The 17,552-nt window shown below is 35.2% G+C and overlaps 2 protein-coding genes across 2 annotated transcripts in view; one reads left to right on the top strand and one right to left on the bottom strand.

Annotated features, from left to right (window-relative positions):
• Positions 1 to 9,976, bottom strand: part of LOC110463128 (putative tricarboxylate transport protein, mitochondrial) — a 40,175-nt gene extending 30,199 nt beyond the window's left edge. The window contains exon 1 of the mRNA XM_021517493.1: positions 9,785 to 9,976. Within this exon, the coding sequence (XP_021373168.1) occupies positions 9,785 to 9,890 (106 nt within the window). The 5' untranslated portion in view covers positions 9,891 to 9,976. The remainder of the gene's footprint in view (positions 1 to 9,784) is intronic.
• An 86-nt stretch (positions 9,977 to 10,062) lies between these two features.
• Positions 10,063 to 15,344, top strand: LOC110463127 (tektin-1-like). The gene is made up of 7 exons (XM_021517492.1): positions 10,063 to 10,162; positions 10,957 to 11,150; positions 11,855 to 12,020; positions 12,154 to 12,282; positions 12,738 to 12,881; positions 13,883 to 14,105; positions 14,294 to 15,344. The coding sequence occupies exons 2-7, from the start codon at positions 10,961 to 10,963 to the stop codon at positions 14,648 to 14,650; spliced, it is 1,209 nt and encodes a 402-aa protein (XP_021373167.1). The 5' UTR covers positions 10,063 to 10,162; positions 10,957 to 10,960; the 3' UTR covers positions 14,651 to 15,344.
• Positions 15,345 to 17,552: the final 2,208 nt, after the last annotated feature.

The raw sequence follows: 17,552 nt of genomic DNA, 5'->3' as shown, positions 1-17,552 counted from the left end.
CCAGGTGAGGTTAAAGATGAACTAGGATTTTTGAGACATGTTATGAAACGGACTCAGATTTGGAGCTAGCAAGGGTTTGTGAGCAGAGACATAGAGATCAATGCATGTCATGTTTTGTAGATAAATGTGTCAGTTTTTGAACTTGAAGTGTCATCGTTTGGGGTTAAAACTGCCAAAGTTTTGGGAATAAATGTAGGTGTCAGGGATTTCCAGACTGACCTGTGACAGTTTTGTGGATTGATATCTTAAAGCTTATGCAGTTTTCACCATTCTGAGACACTGTAATTCAATGAGCCAAGTAAACAAGGCAGAAATAGCAACACTTAGTGATCAAAATCAATACAAAATGTTCTCATCTCAAAATCCATGAAATCATTTAAAATCGGTTTGTCTCTATTACCAAAACTTGGGTTATCTGTCAGTGGAGCTACAGTAACATTACTAACAAGCTGTTACGGTAGTCTAGTGATGGTGAATAGCTCGTGAGGGGAAAGGGAAACAGCTCGCTAGGGAGAACCTGATCAATACACATAAAGACAGCCCATTTCTGTCCTTCTTGATCAATGTTCCTCTATACACGGCCCAATCAATCACCCCACAAAATGCTGGTTGTCACCGTTTCCTGCAAGTCTTCTATTTTACTACTGATATGGATTAATACAATGCTGCCTTGCCAGATTGGGATAGGTCTGACTGGTGTTCCTACAGGCACCTGGGATTAAAACTCTTAGTCCACTGGCTACACCATGTAATTGTCAAAGTCAGGCCAGACATTCGAGAGGTTTTCTGTGATTTTCCCCCTTTTTAGCCAAACCATTGCACTGTTCTGCAAGCTTCAGAATCACAGATAAAACTAAAAGCATTACTTAACCACAAAGCCACAGAAAAGACTGTTAGCTGTTAGCCTTTACAACAAAACCACACTAAGGAGGTAAATTTATACTATGTAAAATCACAAAACTAAAAGTCTGAAGACTGTGAGTGACCTCTAACACAAATTACAAAGAAAACAAAATAACACACTGCCAACCTATACAACAAAATCGCTGAAAAATAATAACCCAGAACCCAGCACTAAGAATGCATTTGTAGGCTAGATCAAACTGTTGGACGACACAAGCTAAGTGGTAATTTCTGTCTGCAGGCTGAGCTATCCATCAGGTCTATAAAGTTATCGTTGCCAAGGTTTTGTTTCCGTATCCATGGATTATGTTGGTGATCCTAAAGCCACAGGATAAGTTTATGTTTTTGCTGTTTAAGTATGTTATTAGAAAATGCATTACAGAAATTTAATATTGCAACAAATTTCAATTTTGGCTGGAGATTCAACTACAACAAATATAAGTTAGCTGATTGACTTCATGCACTTATATATTGTACCAATATAGTCTTCATTAAGTTAGCTTTCTTACCAGATCAATGTTTATATANGGCTTCTAAAGCTGTTTCTGGGGGGGGTACCTTGCCTCCAAGACTCCACCCAACACCTACCCCTAGTACTAATAGTAATACAGTCCCCTCTGCCCCGACAATGCAATATTTAAAAATTAAAAATTGTCTCGTTGTTAGAACCTACGCTATCACAGCTACCCTAACCCCACTGAGGATTCACCACTACTACCACTTACATGAACGTATTATATACAAATGTAATAAATAGGAGTGAGCAATGAAAAAATATTATCCTTGTGTATAGATGATGTAATCTAGATAGAATGGATAGCCAACTAGGAGATGCAAAATGAAAGCGATATCTATATTTATAAAAAAAATACTTAAATTTATCAGGTATACATCAGACTGAAGCTGTTATAAGAATATCTTATGTTAAGAAGCTGTTATAAGAATATCTTATGTTAAGAAGCTGTTATAAGAATATCTTATGTTAAGAAGCTGTTATAAGAATATCTAATGTTAAGAAGCTGTTATAAGACTTTAGAGTGTTTCAATATCACATAACCTCAATAGACCTCTGAAGACAGATTGTCTGATGTAATACCAACATGACCAAATATGGTACTTTAATTGAACTTTAGAGTGTTTCAATATCACATAACCTAAGTAGACCTCTGAAGACAGATTGTCTGAGGTTCTAGTCACCATCAAGGTAAAGCATTCTACAGATACATCATCAGCTGGCACTGGGAAAATTTACATGTATACATATAGGTCTGGCTTGCCTTTGACCTTTCAGCAGAGCAATAGGTATCAATACACAATGTACAGAAATAGGCTACAAAGGAAGTGAGGTAGCCAGGATTTTAACATCTTAGTAATAAATAAATGGAACTGACATTCACAACAAACTCACTATAGGGTTTTCAATATAGACATTACTAAATCCTTAAAAGCTTTTTATATATACGATAGGTATGAAGCAAATCCTGTCATTTGCACTCTAGTGAGTTTCAAGGAAGTCAAGATTCAAAGATGCCTTTCTGACTTCATGTCTATTATCTGTTAACTGACATCACAGTTAGAGTGCCGTGACACACTGTTTAGTATCTTTTATTTGACATCAGAATATATTAATATGATGTCTGTTGTCTTTCTTAATGTAAAAATGTCATGATGTGATGTCTAAATTCAGTATTGTCTTACTTCTGATGTCAGAATGTCATGTGATGTCTGTTGTCTTATTTCTGATGTCAGAATGCCACGTTGTGATGTCTGTTGTCTTACTTCTGATGTCAGAATGCCATGATGTGATGTCTGTTGTCTTACTTCTGATGTCAGAATGTCATGATGTGATGTCTGTTGTCTTATTTCTGATGTCAGAATGTCATGATGTGATATCTGTAGTCTTACTTCTAATGTCAGAATGTCATGATGTGATGTCTGTAGTCTTACTTCTGATGTCAGAATGTCATGATGTGATGTCTGTTGTCTTACTTCTGATGTCAGAATGCCATGTGATAAATACATATATGCAAATCTGAATCAATGCTTCAATGGATTGCAGAAAAGGTGTCTTCAAAAGGAACAATATTTCCATTTATATATATTGTTGTCAAGGTAACATTAGAACTAGTATGTTTTGTCAATAACAAAGCCACTTAGACAAGCTTGAGATAAAAAGCTATCGTTGCCATGTATTTGTGTAGGTCTCAGACAAATCTAGACCACCAACCGAACGTCTAACGCAAGACAAACGTTACACTCCTTTCTCCTGAATCAATATTTACCACCGCGAACAAATCGATCAGTCTCGTAAAATGAGAATCATTTGGTTCTTCACAAAAATCAGATTTAAAATGACAAAGATTATGAAGTTACTAGATTCAGAAATAGAAAGGCACAACATGAAGATGTGATGTTTCGTACACTGTAATTTACAACATGTTCTGAACTTATTGATATTTTCCTGTTTATTTTTATATTTAATTCACAAACTAATTTGTTTTTATTTCACAGAATACTCTATGGTAAATGATCTAATAACAATAGATCATCCTCATATGACACATGATGTTTCCCTTCTTTGGGCGGAGTCTGGCCTATATTTTACCTTTAGTTTGGAGGGTACCGGATTCAAATTTCGCTATGGTCGTGCATTTCTCTTTCTCTTATTAGAAAATTGGCAAGATTGTCAACTCTTGTTTCAAACACCTGATTAATGCTTACCAGGAGGGTGCCTGAAACTTGGGTTGCAAATCATTTGTGTCCGAGTAGGCGAAGACTTAAAACAAAAAGGAGAGGAATGTACCAGAACTTGGTAGATTGTCAACAATCAGGTAACTCAATTGGTAGAGCATTCGTCTAGAGTTGGGAGGGTCTTGGGTTTGAATCCCTGCCTGGCTGTGCATTCTTTCTCCTGTTACAGATACACATCAATAAGCTAGTTTTTATCTGAAGATGTGATTAATTTTTCACTGTTTCCTTTACACAAACAGTTGTGTTCAAGAGTATACAAGTCAGTCACTGCTATTGCTATCAATTGATAGCATGCAGTTAAGTACACCTGTGTGCTAGGTATGTAGCAAGGTATGTAGCCATGTGTAAACAGAATGCTATAGATGATATAAACTTCTGTCATTATGCTGCATAACAAGAATCTGTCAAAATGCATGTGTATGTTACATATGCATCCTGTTTTAGTTTATATTATAATTTACCGTATTCAATGGTATTGTAACCTATTAAGTTTGACTGATGGACTACTATGTAAGTTACTACAGAAATCAGAAAACACCAAAATTTAACACATAGAAATCATAAATGCTACACTCTGACACTTAGTTTAACCTACGGTACCTATTTTGTGCAAAAACCGCCAAATTTTGGTGGTGCCAAAAATACTCAATATAGGATAGTATTGGATCAATGGCAATAACATGAATAATTCTTAATTTATCAATATTATTTAAAATAGATGTAATTCATTATTCTGGTAATAGGATGCTTGCAATGAAAATCAAAAGCTCAACATGACACAACCAGGGGCACTGTCAGCAGAGACCTCCTTCTTATGTGATCTGGAGTCATTAAATTAATTATATTGAAGACATGCTTACTTTTTTGCAAGTTGAAGAGTTTCATCTGAGGAAAACGTAACAAAATATTGTTTTAGCTCTGTTTATTTTAAAATATAGTTACCTTAAAATACCCAGTTTTTATGTGACGAGACTGGCGATCTGGAGCCATGCAGTTTTATCAAATGTAATTACCTTACAAAAGGAACATTTATGAAACCTTTGTATAGAAATAGTATTTTTGTATATTTATATTCTGAAAAGATCATGTTGATATTGAAGTACATTTTTTTATTTTTTTTATAGATTCAATTTTAACATTCTGCCCCTGATCGTGAGCTCAGGGTACCCCGGTGTCTAAGGACTGCACTAACGAATGCATCAGCAAAGTCATTTTTAAACATCAACTCACTACAAATATATATAGCTAGATATTTAAATAGAAATCCTGGTTATTTTGGGGGATAATTTATTATCTGTCTGAACAGTCGTCTACATCTGATGTGACCCATGGAGGTATCACTATATATAGAGTACTGACTGTCATGTATGGAAAATATGTCCACACATCTCATCAACATACTTAAATTGACATACATGTTACAGTTAGGAAACACAATGAGGAACCAAGGTTATATAAACTAGGCTCGTCATAAATAGGATTCGTACTAGTTTTCTATGGTAGGGTCATTCTCCACCATTCTTTATACAGTTTTGATTTAGTTCTGTTCGGATGTCTCACCTTCTGCACGATAGTAAAGCTCCTAATAATAAATCTTTTAATAACAAGCTCCAGCGCTTGAGTGATGATACAGAAAATTAAGAAAAACGTGGTACTTAGGTTCATTTATCTACACTACAAGTTTACCAATTCCTATGACTCTCTTGGTTTTTCTTGCCTTCTTTGGGCATAATTTTTACAACATGTATTGTTTTTTCAATTTTTTAAAAGATAAAAGATCATGAATTTTGACATAGATTTTGTGCATATATCTTAAACTGGTTGAAATAATATTGAAGTTATTAATAACACCACAATACAAATAAATATAGAATTATTTTGTTAGCAGCTGCAGTGATTTTTTAACCCCATTTGTAGTGCTGACTTTAGTACTTTCCCTGAGTAAAGTTTTCCCAATTCAGACCCAATATTTCCCCAATCTTTTTAAAAATAAATAAAGTATGCCTTCTTATGTTGTACGACGTTGTAAAATTTTTGACAAATAGAAGTTTATCTTGGGGCATTGAATTCAAGCTACAAGTTTTGTTTACACATGAGGTTGTTTGAGCGTGATCAAACAAAATTTCCCCTATATCATACATCCGTAACATGTCGTAAAATTCCCAATTCATTGTGTCCACGCCATAAAATTCCCAATATAAAAAAGGCACCGGCCCTTTAGAAAAAACAAGAGGCCCATGGGCCTTAACGGTCACCTGACATCCGATTCAAATTAGGACTGTTATCCAGGGGCCAATTCATACCATTCATCGGTCCGAGTGACCTTGCTGCATCGTCCATTAATTTTTCCTTGTAAACACAATAACTTCAGTAAATATGAACCTATTTTGATGAAACTTTGTATGCAGCTTTGTATCAATGAGATCTTGGATGAATTTGAATACCGGACCAATTTGACCATAACGTACATAGTTATTCCCCTTGGTAATTCTATTATTGTTGGACCCTGTGAACACGATAACTGAATTAAATGGGTGTGACTCCAATTTTGACCCAAGGGGTCTGTTTTGAACAAACTTTGTAACTGTATGTCTTCTGTTCTTGGTTAAAAGAAACAAGTAAAAGCGTAAATCAATGATTAATTAAATAAGGCACAAAATTTTAATAGCAATTTGTTAGTAGCAAAAATGCGTCATGAATGAAAAAAAAGGCTGTGGACCATAAAGCCCAGAGACATTAATTATTGACTTTGACCAGGAAGAGCTTCAGATTTCTGTTTGTCATTGTGGTCTTACATTTTAAATCCTGTTTACTAAGTAAGCTCCAATTATGCTGACACAGAACTCCAGGTAAATTGTTGCTAATTATAACCAAATACCCTGTTATCTGATATTGTGTAATCAGGACCTGTGAGGAACATTATGATAATTACCATGCTTACAAAAATAGCTTATGTTTTGTAAGGCTCATTCATAATCATTGTTTGGAAATTCTCTTCCGGGTAGTGCATGGTTGTAAACCATGGCCATATCTTACTCTGTTTGAGTCAGTATTGTCACCTGTCTAGATGTTAGTCAGATGAGAAGGAGTGCTGTAACAGTAAAGTCTGATGGGATGGTATATAGAATGGAAAGGAACATATTATTATCCTGTACCTACCCATGACCTGCTGATTTACCCTATCAAGGTCTGAACCCTTTTTCCTAGTAAGAGGGACAAATCTTTCATTTCAACAAAGTTGATTCTCCTTTTTATAGGGCTTCAGTAAACATATTGTAAACAAACCTTATTTTAAACCAACCAATAATCATTTTGATATTAATAACCTAATTTTCACTGGTATTCTGTGTAATTTTGGTAATACCTGGTAAGACCAAACAAAAAGACATGTTTATTTCCTGTTAAATGCCTGGAAAAAAATAAAGGAGAGTTATCTTGACTTAATCATAATGTGTACATGTATTGACATACAGTTTCAGGTTGTTTTTTCTTACATTTTACACATATTGTTTCTTGATTTATCTTAAAAACCATCAAGACCTAAAATGAAAACAGAACGATTTTTTTGAACATGGTACCATGCATGTATTTTGCTTGCATGTACATGAGGACAATTTCTTATTAAAAAAATTGACAAATGTGACACAGATCTCAGGTCATATACAATTGAAATTTAAAGCATCACTTGTGAAACTTTATTAGTCAATATATATATGTTTTCTTCAAATAAAAAACTTTTCCTTCAAATATCACCAGGGAAGAAATCATTACTTTTAAAATGAAATTGCATATTGTGTGCCCTAATTAGTTTGTAGAGTTGTTTGTGTGTATGAAAATGCAAAGTTCCACATCAATGTTACTAACCAATAACTTTGTCACAGTATTTTTGTACTTATTGAATCACTAAATAATTTCTTTAAAGGGGCTGGTCATGGGAAAAATGTCATATTTGCTAAAATGGCATACACATGTTTAAAATACCTTCTTATGAAATATACCGATACCGATTTTGCTGAAATTCACTCCCAAAGAGTAAAAATTATAATTATATTAAAGAAATTCTAAATCGCCACCTGACAGTCTAAAACTCTCAATTGACCCAGATCAGCGATGTAATTTTACCGCACGCGCGTCATCAACAAGGCCAAATGTAAACATCGCGGCGAAAGAAAAAGGTGCATTCAAAAGTCATGACAGGCACGAGGTATCAATACCGTTATATATAACAACATATAGGTAGGAATACTACACTTGCATCATACATGACCTGTGAAAACAATTATTTATGTATAGTATTGCTGTCTTGTCCGCTAGTTGAGTCCGACATGGCCCATGACGGCATGCTATTGTTGTTATCTTCACTGCCTCACTTTCGAAACAACCATGTGACACATATAAATAGATCTGCGCTAAATTTACGCAGGGCTTCCCCAAGATTTCATTGGTCAAAACTGGACATTGCAAGCAGAACTTGACCATCATATTGCCGTGGTATAACTTTTGGAAGGCCAGAGAACGCATTTAGACCCATTTATTTTGTATTTTTTTCCCCGACCAGCCCCTTTAAAATAAGAAAATTGTAAATGACAGTATATATAGAACTGAACACTGTCCCCAACATTTAAACACATACAATGTAAATGCTTATCTTAGGATGTGGTGTCAGATAAGCTTAGTAGGTCAACTTCTCTAGGTATATGTACTATGCTTACACTAGTACACCATCATCTGACCTTGACCCAAATATTGAATGATATGATCTGGGACTTCACCTAGTAGTAGTACTAATATTAATACCCGGCCTCCTTTACCCCGGAAATTGTCTCAGGGTCAGAAGCTACATTATCGCAGCTAGAATTTCACCTTAAAATTAACCCTTACTCAGATAAATCACAGAAGTGGGAGTCTTACTCTGATACTGATTGGAAAAAATAGAAAGTGAAAATACTATATTAGATACCAAGCTAAATTTCAGGATTTTATTAAGTAATGTCATAAAACAGCAAGCACATGTTCCAGTACCATTTAGTAGTATTTGTTGCCAGATGTGGGTTTTTTTTATATATACATATATATTAATGGAGTATATATACGCATGCTAATTCAGACTGCATGCTACTTTGATGAAAAAGGGTTTTATCGCAAAAAGAGTAATTGACTCTTTTTAAAATTGAAAGTTAAAGGATACCCAAACACTGAAAAACACCATTCTAGCACTTGTTTGTTACAGATAGTTATTTGCATTCCTTCTTCAGTTTCTTTTTCGTGTTTAAAATGAAAAGGGGTAGATTTGGAGATGATTTTGAATCAATTCTAACATAATGTTTTTATACTGTTAATTGTGTACACACTTTTACCGAATGTGTTAGAAACTCCAATTGTAAATTGAGATAAAAATCATAAAAAAATAAGGGTATTACTGTAAAAAAGTACAGAATATCAAACACCTTTGATTTTACCTATAATGAACAGGTCCAGAACACTCTGCCGATTTAAAGACCTATATAGCTATATTCACCTATAAATTATAGCTGTATTGAGCTATAATTCTAAGATTTCAATTTTCATTAAATTAAAACAATGTGGCATAAAACAATAAGGTTTATGGTAATGTTGACTACAAAAAGTATACATTTAGATGTTTATTTTCATTTTTCATAAATGTAAAATTTCCGATTTTTTCACATCATTATTTTTTAAAAAGAATATGTATATGTGATGTATCTTTTTTTAAAAGCGACTATGTTTCGTTTTCCTTAATAAAGAAAATCACATGAAAATAGCTCAAAAGACCTATTTCAGATAGGTTAATAGAGTTATTGTAGGTCTTTACAGCTATATGGCTCAATCGGCAGTCTACTGAACCTTATGAACATGGACTTATCATTTGTCAAAAGATATTTACAATTTAATAATTAACTAGTGCAAAACTTCAAAGTGGAACTTATTCTAAATATAGAAAATAAAATTTAGGCTTCTATAAATTATACGTTCCAAAGTATAAAATACATGTCCTATCATTTGCCAAGTTCGCCTAAAAAGATAACGCTTCTAAGTAGGTCACGATTGTCAAACTTTTCATCAGTTTTGCTCGCTGATGCAACTTGCATCATCATCATGCTGCACTCACCTGCAACTATGCCTTTGCAACTTTTCTGCCATGTACTTTTCGGCTTCTGAGGTACCAGTGCATAGATTTGACCACTGGGGACAGAGTTACTCTTGTCCTTATCCATGTTTTGACATGTGGTTTCACTTCACTTCATTCCTCCTGTAAACACGTCCGTAAGTCGAATGTTCGCTAAACTGCATGCAACGTCAACTCATGGTAAAAGGTCAAAGGTTGACATTCTTATTAACCAATGAAAACACATGTGGATGTCGCCTTACTTCCGGTTTATAGTAACGTGAAATCCCGCGAGACCATTTGCTGTAGCAACATGTGTTGCTAGGTAAGCGTCCATCATCCAGTCTTCATAAGTTCACCTGTGGAAACAAGAGTAACCAGGTAAAATATATTGACAGTACGGATGAATATAAGAATTTCAACATTTTATTTGAATTATCAATTACTGTTATCTTTTAAGAAGCATTTGTACAATTTATTTGCTTCGATAAAACAGAGAAAGCCTTAAAATAAGTGTCGAAACAGTTAATATTTTTAGCTGTTGTCAACAGATACAAGTGTACAATCTTACGGCGAGCTACATTTTTGTAGGTTCATTGTATTTTTTTATCGTTATCAAACATTTCCCCAACAATTTGATAATCAAGACTATATAATTACACATTTACTCATCTGGTTATCATTGTTTGTCAAGTGTGTTTTTATCAAACTAAAAGAGACAATGTATGTAAACACAATTGAAACATAACCTCGACTGATTGCATAGCAGGGTTACACTGGATATCATTCAACAAATCTAAGACATTTTCTAGCAATGTTAATATCAATACTCTGACAATAGAAAATTATATGAAAACTGAAATGGTATAGCTGATCTGTATATATGCTAAAACATCATAAAAGATAAACAATAAAACATAGTCTGAAACTGTAAGAGTGAAGTAATAATAGTTTGCAAATGCTAATGAAGTTGGTGTATCAACTTACCCTTGCCAAGAGCTAGCAAATCAAGCGAGCTAACTTGCCAATAATGTCATGCAGTCTTTAAAATGTCATCAGTATATAATATATTTAAAGTGAAATGAACATTTTCCATGGTATCATTTATTCTTCAATCCAATTTGATATAATGCTAATAAACTTAACGACATGTCTATCTGTTTGTGTTTATGTAGAGTGATGGCAAAGCTTGTACAGCCCCCTCCTCGCTTTACCCACTCTGAGTGGACGACCTCTAACCTCACAAAGTATGCCAACGCTGAGGTGGAGAGGGCAGCTGCTGAACGATTGGTCGAAGAATCCAAGCGTCTGTCCGACGAGACGGAGAAGAGGACAGAGAAAACACAGAGAGATGTCAACAAAAAATTTGGTAAGAAATTGTTCTTATTGTAAACTGTTCATGGCACTCACATATATCTTCAGGGTTATAGCAGGTGACCAGTTTATCAGGCCTCCTGGTGAAATTTGTGAAATAGTGAACTAGAGCAAAAAATTAGCAAATGAAAAAATGCAAATAGAAGTCGGTTTGCAGTCACATGTTTTACTTTTCGATGACATCTTATCAGATGTTGTCATTGAAAGATGCATTTGTGTGCCAAGTTCTGTGTCCCTCTATTTATAGTGCATATTGTGGATACTATGATACTGCTTATCTGAAAATCAAGTTTTTTGTTGTTTTGTTTTTGCATAAGATAAAGTTAAGGAGAAATTCTCAGAAAATTATTTTAGAATATTGGGACACCACACTGTTAAGTTGTTGCAGTAACTTTCAAGCCATAATCAGACCATGTGACAGTCACACAGTTTTGCTAGGCATATGATGTTGAGTTGCAGATTATATGTGCAACAATGCACAAAAGGTCTGGGCACAGAAACAGGTCCTCCAGCAGTATGTGTTCTAATTTTTGAGAGGCGAAGATCACTGTTGCACAATAGAAAAATATTTCTTCTGTGCGATGATATGTAAATTCATAATATATGTTCAGATATATACAACACTGTACTAATTACATAACATCAATGGAATTAATATTTTTTTAATTTTACTTTATTTAATTTTGTTGTGTTTTCCAGATCAAAGATTGGATGATATCAAATACTGGAAGAATGAATTAGATGATAAATTAGATGGTATAACAACAGAGATAGATAACTTACTTGCATTCAAGACAAGGGTAGAAAAAGCATTAGAGGCCACAGCTGAACCTTTACACATTGCCCGTCAGTGTCTAGGAAATAGGTAAGTTACACACAACTTTTGAAAGTTATTTCTTTGTAATAACAGTGTTTTAGTGTTTACCATGATAAACAAATTTACCAGATATATAATCATTTCCTCTAACTTATTAAATCCTGATGTTTATGATTTGCAGAGAGAAAAGGGTGTCTATTGATCTAGTCCATGACGACGTACAGAAACAGCTGATGAAGGAGGTGGAGTCAATTGAAGGAGTGCAGGCCCTTCTACAGAGGACCCTAGAACAGGCCACTGAACAGATCAGGTAAATCTTCACATAATCTACTCAGAACAGATCAGGTAAATCTTCAGACAGTCTACAGGACAAATTTCTGTTCATACAAATTAAAACTAATCAAGTCTCTCATTTGTAGGTTTGTAGGATATTGATATTCTATCCTTAAACCAATCTCACATTTACAAGGGACAGACCCCCAGGGCATTCACATCTTCAAATAATATATCCCTGGAGAATTTTAAACAACTGATGTATCACCACATTATTTTGCACATCCAAATGTGATACCCTGAGGCTAAGAGCCATTTCACATGTCCTGATGTTCTACCTACATTTTCTAGCTATTTCACATGTCTGATATAACCCAGGTATTACTTGCTGTGTTACACCTTTAAGATAAAATAATGTTTTATGTGGGAATATGATCAAAATGAAGTGGGTAATGATGTGATACTGACAGTATACCCACTGTTTGTTGTCAGACTGAACCGTAAAGCCAAGTACCAGCTGGAGAAGGATCTGAAGGACAAGTTCTCCGCTCTCTCTATAGACGAGTACTGTGGCAACCTCCAAAATAACTCGGCTGGACTCGGGTTCAAGGCAGGAGCCGCAAAGATTGAAGCCAAGTAAGTCTTAGAAAGTAATCCACTTGGGATGCTCTGTGTGCAGTGATTATGAACAAAATGGCCATGCTGTACCTGGCTTTTGGTCCTGAGGGATTGTTGACTACATTGATAAATAAAATATCTGAACACAAGATCACCATAATATACACGATACCAACAATACAGAAACCTAAATGACTTTCCCTGTCTGATTATAGATTTTTAATTGAGGGACAACTGTTCAAAATTCTGGAAAATTACAAACAAGCAATTTCTTTCAAAAATAAAAGAAAAAAAGAAGTGTTCATGTATGTGGTTATAGTCTGAAATAGCTGTTTCCTACTACAATCTGAAAGTTTACAAAACAGTCTAATGTTCTATGGGAGATAACTAAAGATTTAGTTTTTGATCTCCTTGCATGTTATGTCATTTTAGTTATTCTGTCTGCGTATTGCAGAGTTATCTTCTCTTGTGAGCAGGTATTGATTGTTACATCATTTGTTTGTGAGAGTAACGTCATTAATTTTTAACATAACAATCAATACCTGCTCACAAGAGAAGATAACTCTGCAATACGCAAAGACGGAATAGAGTGGAAAGCTGAGTAAATTCACGATACTGTTGTTATTTTTGTGGCATCTAGAGATCAAATATTCCTTATGAGAGATGATCGCATGTATAACACTAGATTTGCTGCTTTGACGTTAAATGAGAGGTGTTCACATACTAAGTTGGTGGGTCAGTAGCCATTTGAAACTTATTTACACTTCACTAGGGGTCTACCCTCTTTTGTTCAGCCCAATATCCAGAGTAATATTTTGTAGAACCTGTAGTGTTATCGAATATAAAAACAACCAAGCATGAAGATGCACCATGTATGATATATTGGGTCTCAAAGCAAAGAAGTAAAAGCACTTTTTTTTCAAACTTAGCTTCATTTCATTAACACCAAAACAACTTCAAATGTTTGCTCACAAATTATTGAATGTAGCATTTACATTCCTTTTGATGCATGTTTGCAGCTCTGCATGTCCTGAAGATTGGCGAGATTTCTCCAACGAAAACATCCTGAAAGCAGAACGTGAACGCCAGAGCTCTGTGGATCTCCGTTCACTCATAGACGGAATCCTCCAACAGACATCCAATGACATGCGTAAACAATGTGCTGATGTCAATCTCGCCTTCAACAAGCGTATTGCCGAGTCCAAAGATACTAAAAACAAACTGGAGGACCATCTTAACCATGTAAGTTTCTGTGTATTTATGATCGCTACTACTGTACTGCAATTTACCAAAACTTCAAAGAATGATAAATTAATAAAAAGTTCCAATGATCGTTTATGTACTACGATTAGGGGAATCATTTGCAAAATTGACCTACAACTGTTGTCAGTCTTGGATAACCACCACAAAATTTACATTTTATCTCACAGGTGCTTGCTCAAATCAAGGAGATTGAGGAGAACATCTCGCGTCTACAGAAGTCCATCCAGGACAAGGCACAGCCCATGCAGCTCTCCCAGACACGACTGGACACAAGGACAAATCGCCCCAATGTGGAACTATGTCGCGACCCCGTACAGTACAGGCTCATTGAGGAGGTAGGAGAAATCGAGAGCTCTGTCGCTCAACTGCAGGAACGTCTTCGCCAAACTGAGGATTCTCTCAAGGGACTTATTCGCAATCAGCTGTCATTGGAAGAAGATATCAGTGTTAAGTCCAACACTCTGTTTATTGATGAGGTGGAGTGTATGGGTATGAGGAAGAGCATCAACATCCAAAACTTCTAAACAAGATGAAAAACAACAATCTAATAAACATTAAAATCTGTGATAAAAATATTCAGGAGATGTGTAGCAGTAAAGAGTTACAAATCAATTTGTTGTAGCTGGGGAAAAACATTTCAGATTGTAATTTTGTTCCAGTTGATAAAAAAGGAAAGAAATATTTGTTTTCAATCATTGAAATGTAAATTAATTAACTATATTGTCGTACTACACCTTTCTGCTTTCAATGTGAATAGTTCCAGGAGAATGTGATTTCTGAATTTCAAAGTCAGAACATTGGTTAAATGTTCTTGTTGATATTTCTTATTTCCAAATCATTTTGTCCATCCAAGTTAACTGGGTTTTTTTCAAGATGTAAACAACAATTTGTTCATCCTAGGAATGACAGGAATTATACCATTGTGAATTGTAAATGTACAGTATTATGCCCAACTTATGTCATACTGCGGAAGGAGGGAATGTATGAGAGCAGTTTAAAAGTAGTCCCTTGGACGGACTAGAACTCTACTTTGAAGCTACAAAAACTGCAAATGATTTGCCTTCTGGCAGATTGACCGCTAACTTTGGTGTATTTCTGTACCTATTTTTCGAAATATCTTCATTGTTTTAGGTATTTCTGTAACTTTTATTTACAACACATAACCATTTACTGTAAATACAATGTTATTGTAATATAAGAAATAAAACTACAAAAGTCGTCAAATGCATCTCGTCTTGTATTTTCACAATGATCTAATATGACCAAATATCTATGTGAATACCCGGTAACAAGAATAATCAAACAATATTGTCAGTCAGCAAGGGCCTGCTATCGGACTGATCTTATATATCACCCATAATTGCCAAACATAAGTCTTTATGATCATTTTAGATTTTGAACTATAGGTAATCAAGTGTTACACGTATGTATTTCTGTAACTACCAGTTACCACAAAGTAAGACCAAAGTTAAACCAGACAAGAGGCCCAAGGGCCTTAGCGGTCACCTGAGTTATATCATAGATACTGGTAGCTTTATTTTATTGTTTAGATGTGATGTGGAAATCAGCATGTAAACTAAGTGAAATACAATACTTGTCATGTCATCAATGGATAAGAATTTGAAAATATTGGTAAATGTTCCCTTTGGGGCCCCGCTCTAGCCCCTGGGGATGGGGCAGGAATCCTAATTTTACAAAGTAAAACTCTCATTTACCCAAGATGATTCTGACTAAGTTTGAGCAATTTTCTGCTGAAAATATATAAAATATATACCGAAAAGTGTTATTTCCCTATATAAACTATATTAAACGTTAACCCCTCCCCAAGGGAGAACGGATAGCTCGGGGTCCTGATATTTTCAATTTAAATAAAGCCCCTGATGATCTTTCTTTCCACGTAAAGAAAATCACTGTAGTACCTCTGAGTCTGGAGAAGAAGATTTTTGAAATATTGATTAATTTTCCCTTTGGGGCCCCGCCCTGGCCCCAGGGGTCGGGGTAGGAATCTCAATTTTACAATTTGAAACCATCTACCTCCAAGGATAATTCTCACCAAGTAAAAATAATTTCCTACAGAAAGTTGTCAAAATATACCCAAAAGTGTTATTTCCCTATATAAACTATAGTAAACTTTACCCCCTCCCCAAGGGAGAACGGATAGCTCGGGGGTCCTGAAATTTACAATTTAAGTAAAGCCCCTGATGATCTTTCTTTCCACGTAGAGAAAATCACTGTAGTACCTCTGAGTCTGGAGAAGAAGATTTTTGAAATATTGATTAATTTTCCCTTTGGGGCCCCGCCCTGGCCCCAGGGGTCGGGGTAGGAATCTCAATTTTACAATTTGAAACCATCTACCTCCAAGGATAATTCTCACCAAGTAAAAATAATTTCCTACAGAAAGTTGTCAAAATATACCCAAAAGTGTTATTTCCCTATATAAACTATAGTAAACTTTACCCCCTCCCCAAGGGAGAACGGATAGCTCGGGGGTCCTGAAATTTACAATTTAAGTAAAGCCCCTGATGATCTTTCTTTCCACGTAGAGAAAATCACTGTAGTACCTGTGAGTCTGGAGAAGAAGATTTTTGAAATATTGGATAATTTTCCCTTTGGGGCCCCGCCCTGGCCCCAGGGGTGGGGGTAGGAATCCCAATTTTACAATTTTGAAGCCTCATCTACCAAGGATGATTCTGACCAAGTTTGAAAAAAATCCATCCACTGGTTCTTGAGAAGAAGTTGAAAATGTAAAAGTTTACGCACGACGGACGACGACGGACGAAAAGCGATTGGAATAGGTCACTTGAGCAAAGCTCAGGTGACCTAAAAATACAACCTGTAAGGTCTCAGCCAATCAGAAGCAAGAGTGGCCATCTTCTTTTACGGAATCTGGATGTTTTTAAACGCCATGCAAGAAAAACAATGTCATGCCAATGTATTTATCAAATAAATAAATCCGATCTTTACCAGGTACACAACTAATATAGAGAATGTTTAAACATTTTGAACAAGAGTACCGCGGGGTGGAACAATATACGCCCGTCGAATTCCATATAGTGTTATATACTTTCTTACATTGAAATAAGATCTCTCTCTCCATCATTCTAAGAGTGGTTAGCTGACATGCTATAAAAAACGTTGAAGAAAATCTCAGGACAAAAAATCAAATACTGAAATGAACAAAGGGCAATTACTTTTGCAAAAATCGTTGAATCAAAATTCTTTTAAGGGAAACACAACTTCATATCATGATTATAATGTATACCAAGTTTCAAAGAGATCGGTCGAAAAATGTAGGAGGAGATTGCCAGACAAACAAAAGTTTACGCCGGACGGACAACCCCATTCCATAATACTTTCGTCAAATTTGACGGGCGTATAAAAACTCACATGATTTCCAATTATTGATCACAATGTACAAACGTTTAT

This window comes from Mizuhopecten yessoensis, unplaced genomic scaffold (genome assembly GCF_002113885.1).
Source record: "Mizuhopecten yessoensis strain PY_sf001 unplaced genomic scaffold, ASM211388v2 scaffold10867, whole genome shotgun sequence".
In the NCBI taxonomy this organism is placed as follows: Eukaryota; Metazoa; Mollusca; class Bivalvia; order Pectinida; family Pectinidae; genus Mizuhopecten; species Mizuhopecten yessoensis.
The sequence above is the reverse complement of the archived record's forward strand: the minus strand, read 5'-3'. Positions and strand labels throughout refer to the sequence as shown.

Excerpts from the sequence above, each read along its gene's own strand:
- LOC110463127 (XM_021517492.1), top strand. The coding sequence starts at position 10,961 with ATGGCAAAGCTTGTACAGCCCCCTCCTCGCTTTACCCACTCTGAGTGG. Across the intron at positions 12,021-12,153 it reads CGTCAGTGTCTAGGAAATAG|AGAGAAAAGGGTGTCTATTG; the intron begins GTAAGTTACACA and ends TATGATTTGCAG. Across the intron at positions 12,283-12,737 it reads CAGGCCACTGAACAGATCAG|ACTGAACCGTAAAGCCAAGT; the intron begins GTAAATCTTCAC and ends GTTTGTTGTCAG.